Below are 18,898 nucleotides of genomic sequence, written 5' to 3'. Positions count from 1 at the left end.
TTGTCGCATCTTGATCAAACAAATCAACATTTCCCAATCTACATATTGTTTACAAAAAGTGAAAATGTTTAGCTTAGAAATAGTAAGCAGATATTATATCCAAAGGTGGTTCATGAGTTCATAAGATTTTCTTTATATTACATACACCTTTCCATCTTTTCAAAACGAACACAATACGATATCTTCATAATTACAAATGGTAAAAAATTTAGTTAGAAAACATAAAAGGTCAAGGCTCGTTAAGTTAATTGGCAAAAATGGAAACGATTGGGAAACGCTGCACAAAAAGAACCATTCTGTTAGCTATAGTTTGTAAGTTATATTTCCTGCTATTCAGCATCGATCATCTGACACCACCATGGTGATTATCCGTGAGAGGGGTATGAGGAGCTCAAAATCTGTGCGTGTTACGACGAAAACGACGAATTTCGTATCCTTATGTACTTGTACGCACCCATATATTACTAGGACCAAACTGTCATATGTCATGCGACTATTACATAAGTACGGCAGGAGAGATATGTGGATTGCGTGTGAAATTAGATGTCGTGGTGAACGTGAAATGAGCGAGCATGAGCGTATCACGTTATTGTGTATGCGTCACGTTAGGACGCTATATATGTAGATGGAGGGGCCACATTATTATACTTGAGAGAGGAAAAGAAAGAAAGAGAGAGAGAGAGAGAGAGAGAGAGAGAGAGAGAGAGAAAGAGAGAAAGATATAGGGAGAGATTAACAAATAAATATAATTACACGTACATCGCGCGCTTGAGCGTGCACGCATTAAACCTAATCTCTAACAAATCGATATCGTTTTTATAAAACAAATAAATGAAACATTTGTACTTTAGCAGTATAGAGCAGTCGTTTTGTCGTACTTATTTACCTTAATATCATTATCGTCGTTTATATTATTTTATACATATATATGTAATATTATATTTTTTTTGCTTTTAAAGAACAATTCCCGCCTTGCTTGGCACGCCGTCATCCATCGTCATCGTCACCTTAATCACTTCGATATATCGTTTTATACATAGGCTGTTTTATAAATCGTGAATCGATCAGAGAAGAACCGTGCAGATTCTGTGCCGGATGTAGGACGACTTCGCACAAATCTACCTAACATATAATTTAGAAAGTGCTATTTAGGTTATCGTCAAGTTTCTGTCAAAGATGCTAGAAATTCAGATTCAGGAATACCTTTATTTTTGGGTCGCCTTATATTTGGCCGTGGAATCTTCTATTTTCCTGATTGTTTTACGATTTTTAAAACATCCGGTATAGATATAGTATGCAGTCGATATCTCGCCTATATAAAAATGAAGAGTATGTATAATATATGTGATATAGCGTACGCAACGAGATGCACGCTTGAGCTCAACTTATCTATAAATATACAATCATAGAATCAATATCAAACAAAATCATGATTATTGCAGAGTCCTGTTTTACGGGCGGAATATATGTATATATTTATATATATATATATATTTACTATATATTTTTATCTCTGAAATGAAAGGAATCGCCATCTTTTTTTCTTTGTTAGCGTTTCCCAATATTCGTGCGCAAATTACGAGACAAATTTATAAGTTGATGTATTGTTAAACGTAACGGTCATGTAAATGTGAGTATATCAAAATAATAAAATAATAATAATAACTATATTGGATGCGATTATAGTTCGAATAATATTAATAATAATGGTACATTGATTACACAACGATTCCCACAGTATATGTACAGATATTATAGCACCATGACCGAAATCTCAATGTTAAAAAGTAGCATATGAGAGCAAATAGCACACGAGATTAAAGTGGATGGAACGGGGAGAATGGAAACGAGACTGAGAGGAAACGTGTAAAGAGGGAAAGGCGATTTTGCGCTTCGGTCGGAACACGAGACGAGGGAAAGAAAAAGAAAGGATATTGCGCTTTAATTTAAACAATATAACATCGATTCTCATTCTTATTAGCTTTTTTGATTATGCCGGCCAATCATTTATTTATCGAATTATGATGAAATAATAGTTAGACAATTTACAAAGACGAACCAACCACATTTGATGAAACAAGTTGAGGTTATGCGATTGGAATATAGCATATTTTTGAACGTTTATGAGATTCAATGACTTATGTAGCGATAGCATTGAGTTCAATAGGAGAAACCTAGTAAAGATGATTGGCCGGCGTGATCGAGTAATCATTAGTTTATATTAATATCGTTATTTAAGTATTTGGCCGTTTCGATTAACGTGTTCCAACAACGTTTACGAGTGTATCGTGTTACGCGACTATTAACTTGGCGAATAAGTCGTGGGGACTAGAAATTTTGAAAAAAAAAGATAGAAAATAGAAAGAAACAAACAAAAGAATCGCAATTCAAATATCACAGGAGGAAAATGTCGTAACTTTTTCTCTCTTCATTTTCGTTTCTACTTTAATATAGATGATTAGGACAGCCACTAAATCGATTCAAGTTGTAGAATTTATGTACACATAAAAATTCTCATACATACATATAGGTATATCAAGTGACTTGATTTGTTTACATTTTATTGAAATTTTCCTCCTTTACGTGTCTCGCGACGAAGAGGACAAGATATTAGTAATAATTTAAAAGATATTCCAGCACGACTCGCTGCACGTGCTTTCCTCTCTTAGTACATCATCTTTTCGCGCAGATCTGTTTTGGTAGATTGTAAGAGAGCCGAGAGAAGCATTCGGTTGTTGATTTTTTATCAGAGGAATCAGAAATAGGAAAAAGAAAATTATATTTACGTTCACGTGTGTATACGTATGCGTATGTGTATGAATGTACACGCATATAAATTTTTGTTGCCTTAGTGGATTGAAAAATGGCCTACTATTGTAGATCTACGCTCATTCGACATAATGCGTTTAATAACTATTTTTCTTGCATATAGATTTATAATCTTTATATATATATATATTTTAATATATATATAGACTCATATTTATATTATATTAAACGATGATATCTCCCTTCTTTGTTCAATATATTAATTAGGTATGATATGTTTATTCACAACTTGATGTGAGCGCTTAGAGTTGGAATTTTTTCTCCTCCTTCTAGTTATCGTGAAGATAGTCTTTTTCACATTTTCTTTCCTTTTTTTAGCGACAGTGATATATCGACGATATATTATATTTAATTTAAGTACGACGCTAGATAAAACATTAATTTCTCTAATAGATAAACTTACATTTTCTTCATTTCTCACAATGAATATATAATATATACAGTGATGGCCAAAGAAAAGGTTAAAAATTCATATTTTTATGTATTTGCGTAACTGTATGTTTAATGCTAATATTTGTATGATTGATTTATGAAAATCCCTCTCTCTGATATGTAGATATTCATTCGTTTGTGAAGTTGTATCCATATAATAGGACTTAATAGGAAAATCTATTAATAATATCTTTTACAAAGTAGTGTAAATCCATAAATTATCCACGAACGAACATTATAAAGTTGATAATGGAATAAGAAATTCAATCAGATCAGAAGAAAATCTAAAGAAAACATTAAATCTTAAATTTGGCGTAAATATATTGATAAAGTGTTGCATTCAAATTTATACTACTTTGTCTAATGAATCTTTCATTTCTTGATTAAAATATTGCTTTCTTCAAATAAAATACATCCTTTCTCATCCCTATACGTATAATTATTTGTTTCATCCCTTTTCAGATCATATATATTCTCATACTATACTGTGACCCGTGTTATAAAATATAGTTGCTCCTTAATAAATTATAGCGTTTACTATGATGATTTAATTCCTTAGATGTTCTTTTATCCATCACTGTATATATACATATGTATATGTATATTAATTACATATCGATACACGTTACATGCTAGTCATTGTCAGAGAATTATTAGCGTTCAAGAGTTCGAAGATTCAAACATGCTCACTTCAGGATTTTGTCAACGATCGGAAAACGATTTTCGGCCGTGGATCGATAACAAATACAACAGTTCAACGTAACAAGTACATTATATTATTATACACAACGTTCAATTCTTTAACTTTTATTTTTCTTCGTTTCTTCTTTTCGTTACGTACGCGAGATATTTATTCACTAAAAATCCTTACACCGAGAATTTTAGAAGTCTTAACGAAAGAACAACTTCGAGCATGTTATTCTCACTTTCCGCGGAACACCCTGAAGCGACGCAACAATATCCATAAAGGTAATTCACTATACTACTTGTCAAGTAATAAAAATAGAGATTGCATAGATTGAGATTCGTAGCGGATGCATCTAGAGAGATACGTCCTATAAAGATTTCCTTTTGAGCTTTTATATAGCGTGAAACTTTTTACTTTGTATATGTATATTAAGTGTCTAAGTGTCAGTTTTGTACGCGCATGCATTCGTCCACGTTGCAACATGCGTGTATCATTTATATGTACGTACCACCATATTTATTTCTATATTTATTCTCTTTTGCGATCGCGTGAACGTGCAGCTATCTATTGAGTCACAGTTTTCACACTGGGGGATGGAAACGGTATTTTTGAGAGTCGATTGCGTGAAAAAAATATGATATTATGTTCTCGATATGTTTACAAGTTCGACGTTGCATCTTGTACTCGTATGTATTCGTGAGATTTTCGATCACTGTTTTCGACAGATCGCTGCACACGGACTGCACTTTGAACGTTTATACGATCCTCGATTAGCCAAGGTTCCGAAAAATTCGCTTGAGAATTATCTTAACTGGATAAAATCGTAATAATAAACGTGCCTTGTAAAGCGATCACGATTTTGTGCTATCCTTTTGATGCGACGCGTGTTCCATCACTACGTCGCTTTATTGCAATCAACGATATGCGCCAGACCAACATGATACGAAACTTGATTCCCTTGCTCACCGACTTGACTATGTACTTATTTAAAATGCTTTCGTTGGAGTAGTGCGTCTTATTGCACACGTATAGCGAATGATACAAATTCCTTCTATTTGAAAATCCCCTTTTGAACTCTCTACCCACCCTTGCACGATTTAGAACAATCGAAGGAGGGCTTATCTTTATAATTATCTCAAAGAAAGAGTACTTTTCTTTTTCAAAATCTAGTAACTTTTTAAAAGTTATTTACTCGTCGTATATATATATATATATATACACACACACATATACGCACACCTATGTGTATATATATATATATATACTTCGTCCAATACGTAATCGATCCAATCGTCGATTGTTCGCATTGTATAGCTCGTTCTATTCCTGTTAATTGGATAAATTTTCTCTTTCTCTTCGTATATCGTGTCAAGAGTGTTTTGATCAGCAATCTGTACCCTTCGCCTCGCCAAACGATCCATCTTCCCAGTCTGTACGAGTGAAACAAAGTGAAGAGCACAAGATGGATCTCGATGATGGCGAAGATCGAGTCGCCATATCGGTGGCAGATCGCAGCGGTCTTTGCGCTTCCTTTTTTTTCTTTTTTTCGTTCGAATCGAATCGTCGTCTCGTCATCGTACCGCTGTACGTCACCGCCAACGAGCGAAAACAAATCGTCCTCGAGGTCCGAGCTGCATTTGTGCGATGAACACCGGCAATTAGAAAGACTCTTCCGGCAGGGCCGTTCATTCTCGTCGAATTAACTCGATGTACTCTGAAACATTCTTCAAAGACGATCCCACCATTAAAATTCTTCGCTATCGTGCAGATTGCCGCGTTGAATTGCAAATCGAATCGTGGAGCTGAGGGGCGTGGACGAAAATGCAAACGTGGATTTATGGAGTGCGACTTCGCGAGTAACGCGCACCACGAGATTGGAAGAATAAGAAAGATTCGAATTATTCGAAGATGGGATTTTAGATATCCCATGTAAACACCATTTTGACCTATTTAATACAGTAGAATCTCGTCGGTAGATCGAGGTTGTTTAAGCAGATTTCAATCTTTCGTGAACGCAATTAAAGAAACGAAAGCGATCTGTTTTATTTAACAAACATTATAAAGATTACCATATACTTTAGATATTCAATGTATTTCTATGGATTAGCGGTGACCAATATTGCACTGTACTTGTTAAAAGTTTAGGGAACATAAGGAAATCATAATTTAAAATAATCACCTCTTCACTGAAGATCTTCTTCACACTTAGGAATGTCGAATATCTCGGCAAACAGGGGTGGCAATTTGAGCTTGGTCCAGTTCCTCCTGAACCAGTCGAGCAGATTCGCATGTCTGGCACCCAGAGTTCTTAATTCTGGTATCCTTTGTGAGACGCTCGAGACACCGGAACAACCTCCCGCGGAAGTAGCCTCGCCGGAAACCGTGTGATTCCGTAACGCTTGAACTTTCAGCGCCTCCAAAAGACGATCCTGAAGCCTCTGCACTGTTTTCACGTCGTTCAGACCTGGTCTTTCACCCAGAAGAACGGCGCCGGAGAAAAGGCCCAATTCGGTGTCCGATAGTTGATGGGCGTTTAAGGCCGAAGTGAATTGCATCAAAGCAGACACGAAGTCTGGCTGTTTTTGTTTCGTATTGATCAATTAATGGACGATTGTTGATATTCTCTGACATTTTGTGTCGTTGCGATATCGAGTGAGATTGAAAATTTAATAGTCACGGGACGTGATTCAAGTTACGTTCGACCATTGTTCGGGTAACTGAGATTTAGTTATGAGTTCGTATATTTGAATATTCAAGTATTAGTTTGTTCTTATAAACGAGACTCTACCGCAATACGTTTCAATTTTCAGATATTTATGTTGTTTTTCACATCGAATTATTAGACACTGATTGCAATCTACGGCCATAGAAAACGACAAGCGAGTTCTTACCTCGTACATCAATTCCATTTGTTGCCTAGTGATATAAGTACCATCCTCGAATGTCATCGAACTGTCAGTGGTCATCTTTGAGATATGGCTTAGCCAGACTTCAAAGAAACCGACCTTAATCAGAATTAATTGATCGTCCTGCGAAAGATCACAAAATCCTGGCACCCTTTTGGCAAACTCCACCACCCTTTGTACCGATGGCGTTATCCTAGTGGCGAATTGTTGCCAAAGCCAGATCCTTTGCGATTCAACTGTTTCTGCTGTCGAGGATGCCGCCTCTGGGTCCTCCGGACTGGCGGGCTGCGAAGAAGTACTCGCCTAATCAGCAGGATTATAAAAGAAACAGGCGTTGCTGCCAGTTCCAGTTCCACCGCGTCATTCTAATATGTTAATCAATTAATTAGAAGCGGATACGACCTGGTAATTTGGAATAATTAATTAACTAATGAGCTAACTAATCGAACGTTATGCCAATAAATAAACATAATATAAGTAATACTATAAAATAATTAATAATAGTATTAAAAATAGTACACTAATAATTAGTGAAATATTAATGAACCATGTATAATGAACATTGTTGGCCACAAGTATAAGGATACTTATCTATTCCCCAAATTTACTGGAATACTCTAACAAATTTTATTTTATTTCATATTTTATGGCATTTTTTAATATAAGGCGAATATAATACCAAATAACGGATATAATTCACGAAACATTCGATTCGTACTAAATATCAGCAAATATCCGAATATATATGGCCATGAAAGCGTATTAATCGACCTAGTAATGATAATGAGATGAAATTTGGAATTCTATTGTTCGCAAGTATTTCGAATAATTGTTTAGAAATTTCTTACATATGTACGATCGACCTTCCATCTATTACGACAACTACTGTTGCATATTTTTACATAATATGTATTATGTAAAAAATATCATAACAATTAACTATCTTACTTTTACGTAGAACGATCTTCATAATTTTGCTTCCTATTGTTTAATCAACGAAGTTACAACAGCGAACGAATTCCTTCGTCGTATCCGCTACTAATGTATCCATGCTTCTGTAACTTCACTCTGAAATTTCGAGCAAACTCACCGGTATTATCATCGGTTTCCGGACGATGCCCCTCGTTGATTCCTCGGTGAAGCCACAGTGAGCGTGATGCGCCTGAGAAACTTGAAGTATCACGTCGTAAACCGCCAACTGTTTCACGTCCGCGTCTGACTGATCTGCCTCCACCACAGCAGCTGGCGGCACACACGGTATAGCGTTCTGTGCTTGGCTGTTGTTGTTATTGTTTTGGCTGCTGGTGTTGTTGTTATTGTTGTTGGTGTTATTATTGTTATTGTTAGCACCAGCAGGGGACGTGAGTTGTTGCACTCCGGTGGTAGTGGTCGTTGACGTGGTGGTCGGTACTGTGTCTTCGGGGCCGCGTTCCCTCGAACGTTTCGGCACCCTGCCGTATCTAACGGCTGAAATCGAGAGAACGATATTTACTTTAACTATTCGAAGAGCGATTTCGCAATCTAATCGTTCATTTTTAAAAATACCGACTTAAAAATACTGTCGTCGTCGACCCCTAAAGACGACGATTTTAAGAAGCGGTCCACTGATTCTGACGGTTTGCTGGCGGTTTTAAGATGCAAACGTTTTGTCGAGTCTTAAAGTTGGTGATTTTTTTTAGAACGTAGTCTAAAATAACCATGGTATTACGTGAAAGTTACTACCATTTAATACGACGTTCGGAAGAAACTAATAAGACGAGATTATAGAGGGAAGTTTACAGAATTATATGAAAATTATTTCGATGAAATACATGATCCTTGGAAGAAGTCATTATGACGAGATTATAGAAATGTAGAATTATATGAAATTTACGTCGATTAATATGATGTTTCGTGGAATCTACTGTAATGAAATTACGAAGCAGTGAGTCTACGGAATTAGATGTAAATTATTTCGAAGATAAATAGATCGCTCGAGGTAACTGTGCGTACAGTCGCAGCTTTATGTGAAAAAAGCTATAAGCGTATGTACCGATCTAATAATATTTCGACGTCCTACGCATGCTACACTACTCATCCTAGCATCCTGTCTCGAAAATGAGCGTATTTACGAAAGATTAGTATTTTATACGGTACTCGAGAGAATTACTCCGAACAACAGAGGGTGCAGAGCTTTCGGGCCAGCTTTACCCCGGTTACATCCGCTTCTTAAGCGGATCACAAGACTAGCAGAGGCTTATTACGATTTCGCCGACAATGCTAGCTCGGAAAGCTCCGACGGTTTCCTATTATACACCACCGCATATTGCACGATGGAACTTTGACGTTTAATTATGTAGGCAACTTCGTTTCAGTTTGCTTTACTCTCTGTCGCTACTCGACGGATGCCGGAATTTCCGGAAACTGAAAGACACGCTAGCTATTGCCACCGGGTATATAAAGAGTCGCGCTAAGTTGCAAATAAATTCGAGCAACTTTTGCGGCAAAGGAACTAGAGTGCTTGGATATTTCCCATCATTGACATGTTTAACCTGCTTAAGTAATTAAAAATTATTACTTGGGCAAAAGAGAAACGTTTGAAAGGGATAGTAATTTATTTTTATTAAAGAAAAGAGATTATAATTGGCTCATGAATGGCTATTTCAGTAGGATTACCTTCGAATCACCGATAATCATTTCATCGACAATCATTTCACCGAGATCGTGTTTTGCCGCCAGTTATTATACTTACCGCCGTATGTTATCGTTGATCGTGCATCTTTATCGATACGTTTCCGCGCGAAACAAAGACAAACAAGTATAATAATTGCTATGGAGACATGAAAAAGATATAATTGTATAAAATTTGGTACGAGAAGTATGATTGAAAGAATGGAATTGTATCTTTTAAAACGTTTCAAAGATTCCTTTTCTACGATATCCTATCGATATTATTAGTGAGTTAACGAAAAGTGCTTACGCAAGTGATTACTTACAATCCCTGGACATGCCGACAGCTAGGCACTTCTTGAATCTGCAGTATTGGCAGCGATTCCGACTTATTCTGATGACCAAACAATTGCCGTCCTTCAGGCACCTGTATTCTATTTGCTTTTGAATGCTTCTTCTAAAGAAGCCCTGAAAAGAAAAAAGAACTGACATTTAGCGAATTATTATTTATGGGCAATGGTAGTACGAGCAATCATACTTTCACGTGCATTGTTGCTACCTCAAGAAGAAGAAAAGGAAGACTATAAGAAATAAGAATTTGCATTCAAGGAACGACATTAAAATTCTGTATTTGGCGTTAAAATTTATCACCGAATGTAAATCTTCATAAATTTCGCTAATTCAATTAGTACGCTGCTTACTAAAAGAAATATAGTCATTTTAGCGTTTGGAATCTACATCCTGATTAATTGTCTTTAAATATACGATTCTTTTATCAATCTTTCCCAAGGTTTTAAGAAAAGCAGCATTCGTCTTACGAATCCTTGACACTTTTCCATTCTCTTGTGTCCATGTGCTTTACTCGAATAACACGTTAATAACAGTTTTTCCGATGTCAGTCAATCGATCGATGTAGATTATCGATAAGACGCTTGATAATTTTCAAAGTTACCTCAAAGAAATTCTCTTTCTCTTCTATGCAAAAATTTATTAAAACGAAATATAAATTAACATTAAAGATTTCAAGGATAAACGATGCGAAGCTCTCGACTAACAATATCTTTGCTCCTGTCATCATCGTCAGCTACGTATGTTTACAAGATCGTTCAACCCGCTTAATAAGAACTTTACAATTCACGTCTTTTTCTATATTGTTTAATCCCTTCCATCGCGATTGCTTTCTCTTTTCAGACGATCGCGTAATAAGTGTCCGACTCGATGATTTGAACGGTCTATCATCGATACTAACCGGTAATCGTGTTCGAGCATAATCGAGAAGGAAAAAAAGAAATTGCTGACAAATATTAACGCGCCGAGACACGGTGGAAAGTTCAAAGCGATTACGGGGTCACATCAAAGACTGTTCGAGCGTCGAATAGCCTCGATTCGTCGGTCTCTTTTGCCTCTGTCGCTTCTCCATCGTCTTCCCAGGGAAAGAGAAATCCCTTTTCATCGCGCGATATTGCTTCGACAAATCCGACAAACGTTATGGTCGAACTGGCCCGTTGAAAATTGAACGTTCGTGATTCCTCTGTCTCGAGCTATACGTTGTTGGTAAATCCTATTCGTTTTGAACGGATGCTGTGTCACACGATGCGAAATAATATAAAAATAAGACAAGGCCACTTGGGAAATTCTTTCAGATTACTTTCCAATTCTACAGATATTTTTCTCGGTTTATTGTTGGAACCTGCTATCGATACGTTTGCTGTTTATTTAATTTCTACTACCATTGTCTTTCTTCTTTTTTTTTTTTATGCTGAAACTGTAAAAAAGCCACTTCCTTTCCGATTTCCATGATTTTTGGATATGTTGCAGGGATGAACGTTTTTTCGAACAGCTTTTTCCCGTATCCACGTGTAACCGAACGTATTGTTCGTCGACCGGCTATCTTTTGTTTATAGTAATAATAAACAAGGGCTGGACGAGCTTCAAGCGCTGTGCACAAACGCATATACCGGACTGTACGAAATGTGTGTTATAGCTCAGTTAAAAGTGAATATCGTCGTTGTATTGTGTTTGTGTTTGATTTGTCAATCCTTGTTACACGTACATAGAGGAGAACTTTGTTCGAAAAACGTTGATCTCTATGGCATATCTAAAAATCATGAAAACCAGAGAGAAAGTAGCTTTCCTACAGTTTCTCCTTCTGCAAGTTACAAGAGTTAAAGTATGTGACATTTGTCTGATAATTCTGGTAGAGTTAAACAACGATCAACATCGATCGAACTTAAATCGTCTCTCTGCAAAATTTTCAATACAAATTTCATGGACCTTTCAACTCAACTAACATTATGATCGTCAACAGGACTTAAATAGCCTGATCTGTGTTCATAAATTCTATATACGTAGATATACATTTGAAACGCTCTAACGACAAACTTTTCCTAATTGTTAAGTTTCCAAGAAAATTTCATCGTTTATAGGTAAAAATGATTGTTAGAAGGATATTCGATAATCTGGAGAGAAAGTTTGCTGGTGCAGTGCGACCGGGAAAAGTCTGAGAGCCGTAGCTTAGGGGGCGGAATCGATCTAGCTTTCAAGGATACCGAATACTGGCACAATCGCCGATTAATTCTCTCAGGTCTCAGGCTGGATTTAGGGATCGTAAAAATGTCGTTCGCGGAGAAAAACGATAGGGGAAAAAACGAGCTTTCTAAAACGGCAAGATAGTCCCGTACAACCATTACCGGCCACCGCTTCTACAGCTCGACGTCCCTCATTGATTTACGAGAATCGATCCGTTTATCGCCTTTATGTAAACGCTTGGCAAATAAAGCGTCCGAATGGTCGCAACACGGAAATATAACGTGAATTTATGGTGTGCTAATTTCTCCAAGAACAAGCACGCTTTTTAGTCTGAAACCATACACACAACTTGTTACTTTTGTAACACCTGTGACACTGTTCTTATTTTTTCTAAATATATACTTTAAAAGCCGTTTAAAAGAATCCGGAAACTTTACTTCTTTTCGACAAAGTGTATTTTTAATTAGAAAATTACGAAGAAATCAAAGTACCACACAGTAGCGACTGAAAACAAACAGCCATAATTGTAAGGAAAAATCGATTTATACGAGAGAAATATATATTGCCGTTTAAAAGAATCCGGAAACATTGCTTCTTTTCGACAAAGTGTATTTTTAATTAGAAAATTACGAAGAAATCAAAGTACCACACAATAGCGATTGAAAACAAACAGCCATAATTGTAAGGATAAATCGATTTATACGAGAGAAATTAGGTAGTTACTAAATCCCATATGCATACGTGTGCATAATGTATGCGCATGTTGCTGATATTTTGGAAAATATTGAATAATTTATCAACATCGGAGTGTATTTGTTCGTTACGTGTGGTAACATTAATCCTATAAATCGATCGATTCAACATTATGATGAAATACAAATACTTGGCAATAATTCACGTAATTCGTAGTAGTAATTACGAATTTCATATTCTTCATTCTTATGATCAAATAAATCTTTAATATCAACGTATTAATCATATACGTTTCCAATATATCGTTTCTAAAGTCTATCTTTTCTTCTACAAAAAGATTTCATATTTTTAACTAATATTTCATAAAGTCTATCGTATTTTTCGATTCCCTCTTTTAAAAAATATTTCTTACAAGCCATTTTCCCCTGATCAGTTTCTTCTAAAACTTCAAATGCTAATATCCACGCGCAAATTCATCGTCGATGAAAGTACAATATCTGCAATACATGAAAACCATACCATGGAGCTGCAACGCCATTTACCAAGATATCTGTTCTTACAATTTCTCTTATCTGTTACGGTTCAGCCATTATCTATGCTAACAAACCACGTACAAGCGTTTATGTACGATGTCGACTATCAACAATCGGAGAATTTTCAAATGTTTCCGCGCGTCGAAGAATTATCGAATTCCTTTTCACGGAGAAAGTGGAACAGATCAACGAGAGATCCTGTAGACTTCCTAATTCTATGGCCGTGCACGTGTAAAGGCATTACGAGGCCCGACAAGGCTGATATCCTGTAGTTGGATAGGAACTCCGGTTATAGCGAGCGAATCTCGCGTAATTAATTTTAAGCCGAGGTCGTCCTGCAGATTCAGCCTTTGCTTTTCATTTCCCAGTCGATTACTATCCGGTTGCATAGGATTTGAATTATCGCGAGTGTTCTCTGCTGACGGATTGCTAAGATAACGAATTTCGTATCCTTGTGAAGGAGAGCACGCGTTTCAAACGATGGGAAAAATGAGAAATAACGTTGAAAAAATGGAAAGATACGGACTAACGAAGAGAACTGATATCAGCTTAGAGTTTAGTTTTGTGGAATCGAAACGTGATCGTTAACTCTGCGAGAATTAATTGTTGGGAATTAATTCATTTTGTAGATTCATGACGCAGGATGACAGAGATAGGATTACTATATCGTGTCGGGATATTACACCAGACTATGACGTATTTCTTTCGTTACGAATTGTCCGATAATTTATACCTATTTGTACTTTTACTAGATAGAAAATGTTAATAGAGTCGTAAAATTTGTGAAATTCCATCCGAAAGAGTTGGAATATTCATGAAATTTCAAAGAGATATCTACCGTTTCGATTCGCGTAAAGCTTCATTTCTAAAAATATCCTCGTGTTGTGAAAAAAATAACGGAAGCAGCTAGATTTACTTTTCTATCTTTTAAATAGTAGAATTTTCACCGACCAGTGAATCTACAAATCTCAAAGAATAATTTATCTTTCGAAAACCAATTTCCTCGTTACACAATATCACATAATTACTTTCCTTTTTTTGTAAATGAAGTATCGCGAATCAATTTGTCGAACATTTCGTATGAATTTCTCAACCAATTTCTGTTACGTTAAATAGCGGATAGTAAAATAAATAGAAATGTGAATACACGCGCTGAAGGTGGGCGCAAAATTTCGAATCAACTGGTCAAGTAGATCTCGAAATATCAGAGAAAATATTTTATAAATTCAGTTTTCAAGAAATATAGCGCTTAAACACATACTTTTGATCGTCCTCCGTTACTGATAGTTACGTCTTTCAAATCGTCGTAACATCGTTGGAAGTTAAATGAAGGATCAAATAATTTTGTCGTATTTTTGGGAAATTCGATCATTGAAATTCTGAACATACGCGTAAATTGTATGGAAATTATATGTTGTAAGCAAGCGCAGAAAAAGAAATGGATTGTTCGAAAGATATAAAGTACGATAAAATATCTTCTTAACGGGGTTGCAGAAGATATTTTTGGGAAAAAGAATGGGAGAATCTTCTTCGAAAGGAAACGTCCCGTCGTCGAGTATCAATCGCAAGAATTTTCAAATCGGTGCCAGCTGATGCTGAATTATTTGCCTGCGAGACTCTTTTTCTCTTCGATAAGGTATTTCTCTATTTGAACGGAGCGATGCATAATTCAATTTTATTTTTCATCTTGGTCGAACATGGGAAGAATGTCGACGCTGGACAGTCAGTCTCGAGACATCGTTCTTTTTTGTGACCAGTTCGAAAAAGCTGAAAAACGTTGTTTTCATGGAAAGGAACGCGAGAAGAAGCGGAAACGCGAATCGTGAGCCGCCTGTAAAGTGCTTACATATTTCGTATCGAGCAAGTGAGAAGCGATTGTGACGTGATTGTAAATGAGATTTTCTTCCCATTTTCTGGAAATATTGGCAAAAGCAAAGAAAGGATTTTAGTTGTTCGTGGATGCAATGCTTTTGGTTGAAAACCATATCGATGTCGAGGTATTTTGAAAGTATCATTTATAAATATGAAATTTAAAAAACCGATAATTTCCTGAATCCCAGTTTAACTTAAATTGAAACATTTAAAAAGTCAATAGTATTATCACGTGCGATACATATTTAAAAAAAAAAAGTATTTTAGTTTTATGACAATTTTCGAAGGCTTAAATTTCGTTCGTATCGTTGAGAAATTTTAATTTAGAAAATTTTATATCGGATGAATATTTTATCTTTACAACGTTTAAGCTCCGCGAATCTTTCAAACGCTTCAGGCTTATCAAATTTTCCACGTCCCCTAAAGTTTTCACAGCTTCTGAATGTTTCACGCTCTTGCAATTTTGCAAATTTTTGGAATCGTTGAAAACGTTCAATCTTTCAAACGTTTTGGATGAACCAAGTCCATGAAGATGTTCGAATCTTCAAACCGAAAGCCCTCGCTTTTCAAATCTTCCTCGAAGTCTTTCAAAGTCAATTCTTCGAAAGTTGCTAACCATTAAAAATCGTGTTAAAGTCTTCGAACTTCGTGTTTCAAGCTTTCCAAGCTTTTAATATTTCCGTCACTTTTGTACCATTGAAAGCTTTTAAATCTCGTTAAATTACTAAAATCCCGTTATTCTCGTTCGCGCGTGCAACGTCGTGTTAATGTCATATTTTTCTATCAACAAATATATCTGTGAAATTTTGAAAAACGCCACCGGAAAATTCGTACGTCTCTTCGTCTACATCATCGTACGTAGATAACTAAATTCTACGAAACCTACTTTTGGTGTATTTTCTCATGAAAAATATGTCTTCTACGTCAGTGATATAAGAATCGTAGATTATTTTTTTGTTATGAAAAAGAAGCATCTGAGGGGAAAACAAAACATTAAACAGAAGTCTGCGAGAGGCAAATTCCTGCCTAAGTTCTTTCCAAGTCCTGTCGAATTTTCCATATTCCATAAAATTTGAAAAATTGAACCATCTGCGGGTCTGTTAGCCGCTCAACGTTTCTAGACCGACTTAATTGTAACCGGTGTGCACACGGAACGTAATATACCGGACATGACACGCGCGTGCACACGCACGCACGCTCGGCTTGGCTCGAAATTAACCGAGGGTCGGTCAGGGCTGTGTTCCGGTGTGAGTCGGGGTTGACCTCGTTGCCGCGTCGCGGCAAACGGGACGGTTCGTTTAATAAGCGACGTATTATGATTAATGCGCTTCGTGTAGAAACGGCTGAGGAGTTTCGTCGTCGTACGACGGTGCGGAGTATACCCAGCGACTCGGTGCCTCTTTATCGCGATTACAAAAGAGACCAATCGAGGATCGGGGGTGGAGGTTAACGCCAGATAATTAATAAAAGCCGCCTTTTAAAACGTTGCAACGCCGATGAAAGAATCGATTTGAAAGCGTTTTGCCGGTAATTTTCCTGGAATCCGATATTTTTTAACAGCGAACGATTCGAATGACAGGCTAATTCATATTCTTCTGTCGATAGATCAGGTTCTACGCTAATCTCGCGTTCGTTGCTCGTAAATTTCTAGATATCAAAATCTTTGTACAAATCGTTTATTTGCCATGGGAAATGAGTCACGTAAAAGCTACGAACGAATGTTCGTGCCTTGTACGCGTGTCTATGTAATTTAGAAACGAAAGTGTTAAGCTGTTGCTGTAGATGGGAGGGTGATTTGGCTGGCGCGCGAGTAGCAGTCATTTAGTTTGGTTGTTCGACGACGCGGCTCGGCACTCGGAAATGAAAGTTGAACCGAAGCGAATAGATCGAGGTAATTTATTTCGTGGGAATTAATTCGATAAGTTGACGGCCACGTTTCCCGGATATAACCGACAGATTCAATGAAAATCGTATTGAAACTGATAGGCGGGTTGAGTGGTTGAAAAGTTGATTCGATTGGATCGGTTATCGAGCCGTGTTTGTCTTTGGTTTAAGCATGAATGTATGCATGTTGGTTACGCGTGTAATTGCATGCCGATAGATTTATAAGCTGTCGCATATTTTATGCTTATATCGTAGGTTTTTTAAGGTGAACGTTTTAATGAAATACAGTAGGACTCGCTTTTACTTTCAACCGCTTTAATCCACCTTCACCCTTAACCAACTGCATTTTCATTTTAAATTAAACCTTGTTTTCTCTGTTGCTACTGTAATATCGAGTTTAAATGTTTGATAAACATCGTTCTTTTATTCGTTCGAACATTTAACGCAAATGAATTAGCCTGTTTTTAAAGCGTTGCGAAGGGCGCAGGACATTTCAATTTTATCAAAACATGAAAAATACGCAGAGCCCTCAAATATGTAAAAAATCTTTGGAAAATGAAAAGGAAAACTTTTGTTGAAACTGGAGACTCGTTAAGAAAATTCCGTTCCTCAATTTACTGATTTATTTTATTTCTAACATCAACGTAACATTCTAAACGTGTGCGTTATATTAATCAATCATCGTTAATAAGCCAGAAAGGGATTTGAATCCCGCAGGAGGATTTAAAAGGGTGTCTATACTACTTAATTTATGTAAAATTGATTTTCTTTGTGTCTTATATCTCGATCGTTGAAACGATATAGGCGCATCTGATATCGAATTGTTTAAATTCTGAAGTAATTTAATTGTGTAAAATTGCTCTCTATCGATCCAAATGTATAAATTCCCGCGGTTATTTTCGGCGCGACAATTTTATCGCCATCAAGATTTATTTTTTGCTTGTTCGTTGAATTATTAATCGCCGATTTCATCCCCCTTTTCGCCAGCGCGCTCCATCGCGATGTCCCAATCTCACCTCCACTGTTATTTTAAAACGCGCTACACGTACTACACGGAAAGTTGTTTTCTTCAATAAAAACCGGCGTGTTCAAAGGGTTACTTCATCCTGGAAAAGTTGCCCAACGGTTGAAGGTGATAAAATTACGTAGTCGAACCTATTATTAGTTAGAGAAGCTTGGGAAAGGAAGGACAGGAGGCAGGCATTTCAAGCTGCAGGGTTTATCCAGAACGAACTCGACATTTTTAAATATTCAACGGGAGCATATAAAACACGTGGGAGACGAGGGTAAAAATAATTAGCGGAGAGAATTTTTAAAATTTTTCAGTTATTTAAATTTTTTCATTTATTTCGTTCGTTTATTAAATTCAATCTCTTAGCTGTATAATTCGAAAATTTATTCTAATTAGTACAGTAATTTGTAACTTTAATTGGCGAATAACGTATATTTAACTCTCCATAACTGGAATTTTCTGTATGAATTTACAAAAGCAAAAATGCTAATATCGTTCGTATTTCTTACTCTATAAATAACAAATACACGTATTATAAATACCGATGATACTTAAGATGTGAAATTTACGGTACGCTATATTTTAGTGCCTTTCTTTTCAGGTTACACCGTGAAAAGTTTAATATATTCAACGACGTTCAAAAATATTCATATTCAACGGAATAAAATGGAGAAGGAGAAGAAAAATACCAAAGTCTATGCTATATCGTGCAAACGCAAACTATCGCAAAAATAGAAAACTGATATTATCATTCGTAACGTTCGAAATAGCGCGACAGGTGCAATCATTTATTCGCATTGGCACAGTCGTGTACCGTATCAAACGTCGCTTAGTTTTATTTATTTATTTCAACTGAACCAGCAGGAGCGAT

The 18,898-nt window shown here is 36.4% G+C and overlaps 1 protein-coding gene across 4 annotated transcripts in view; it reads right to left on the bottom strand.

Annotated features, from left to right (window-relative positions):
- Window positions 1-3,354: 3,354 nt before the first annotated feature.
- Window positions 3,355-18,898, bottom strand: part of LOC122568631 (ecdysone-induced protein 78C) — a 132,238-nt gene continuing 116,694 nt past the window's right edge. For 3 of the 4 annotated variants that reach the window (XM_043728576.1, XM_043728574.1, XM_043728577.1), the window contains 5 exons: window positions 9,831-9,972; window positions 7,946-8,322; window positions 6,841-7,158; window positions 6,129-6,525; window positions 3,355-5,673 (listed from right to left, as the gene is read on the bottom strand). In XM_043728576.1, the coding sequence (XP_043584511.1) occupies window positions 6,133-6,525; window positions 6,841-7,158; window positions 7,946-8,322; window positions 9,831-9,972 (1,230 nt within the window). In that variant the 3' untranslated portion in view covers window positions 3,355-5,673; window positions 6,129-6,132. The remainder of the gene's footprint in view (window positions 5,674-6,128; window positions 6,526-6,840; window positions 7,159-7,945; window positions 8,323-9,830; window positions 9,973-18,898) is intronic. The other variant, XM_043728575.1, reaches the window with a different exon arrangement.

Source organism: Bombus pyrosoma, linkage group LG6 (genome assembly GCF_014825855.1).
Source record: "Bombus pyrosoma isolate SC7728 linkage group LG6, ASM1482585v1, whole genome shotgun sequence".
NCBI classification, from domain to species: Eukaryota; Metazoa; Arthropoda; class Insecta; order Hymenoptera; family Apidae; genus Bombus; species Bombus pyrosoma.
The sequence above is the reverse complement of the archived record's forward strand: the minus strand, read 5'-3'. Positions and strand labels throughout refer to the sequence as shown.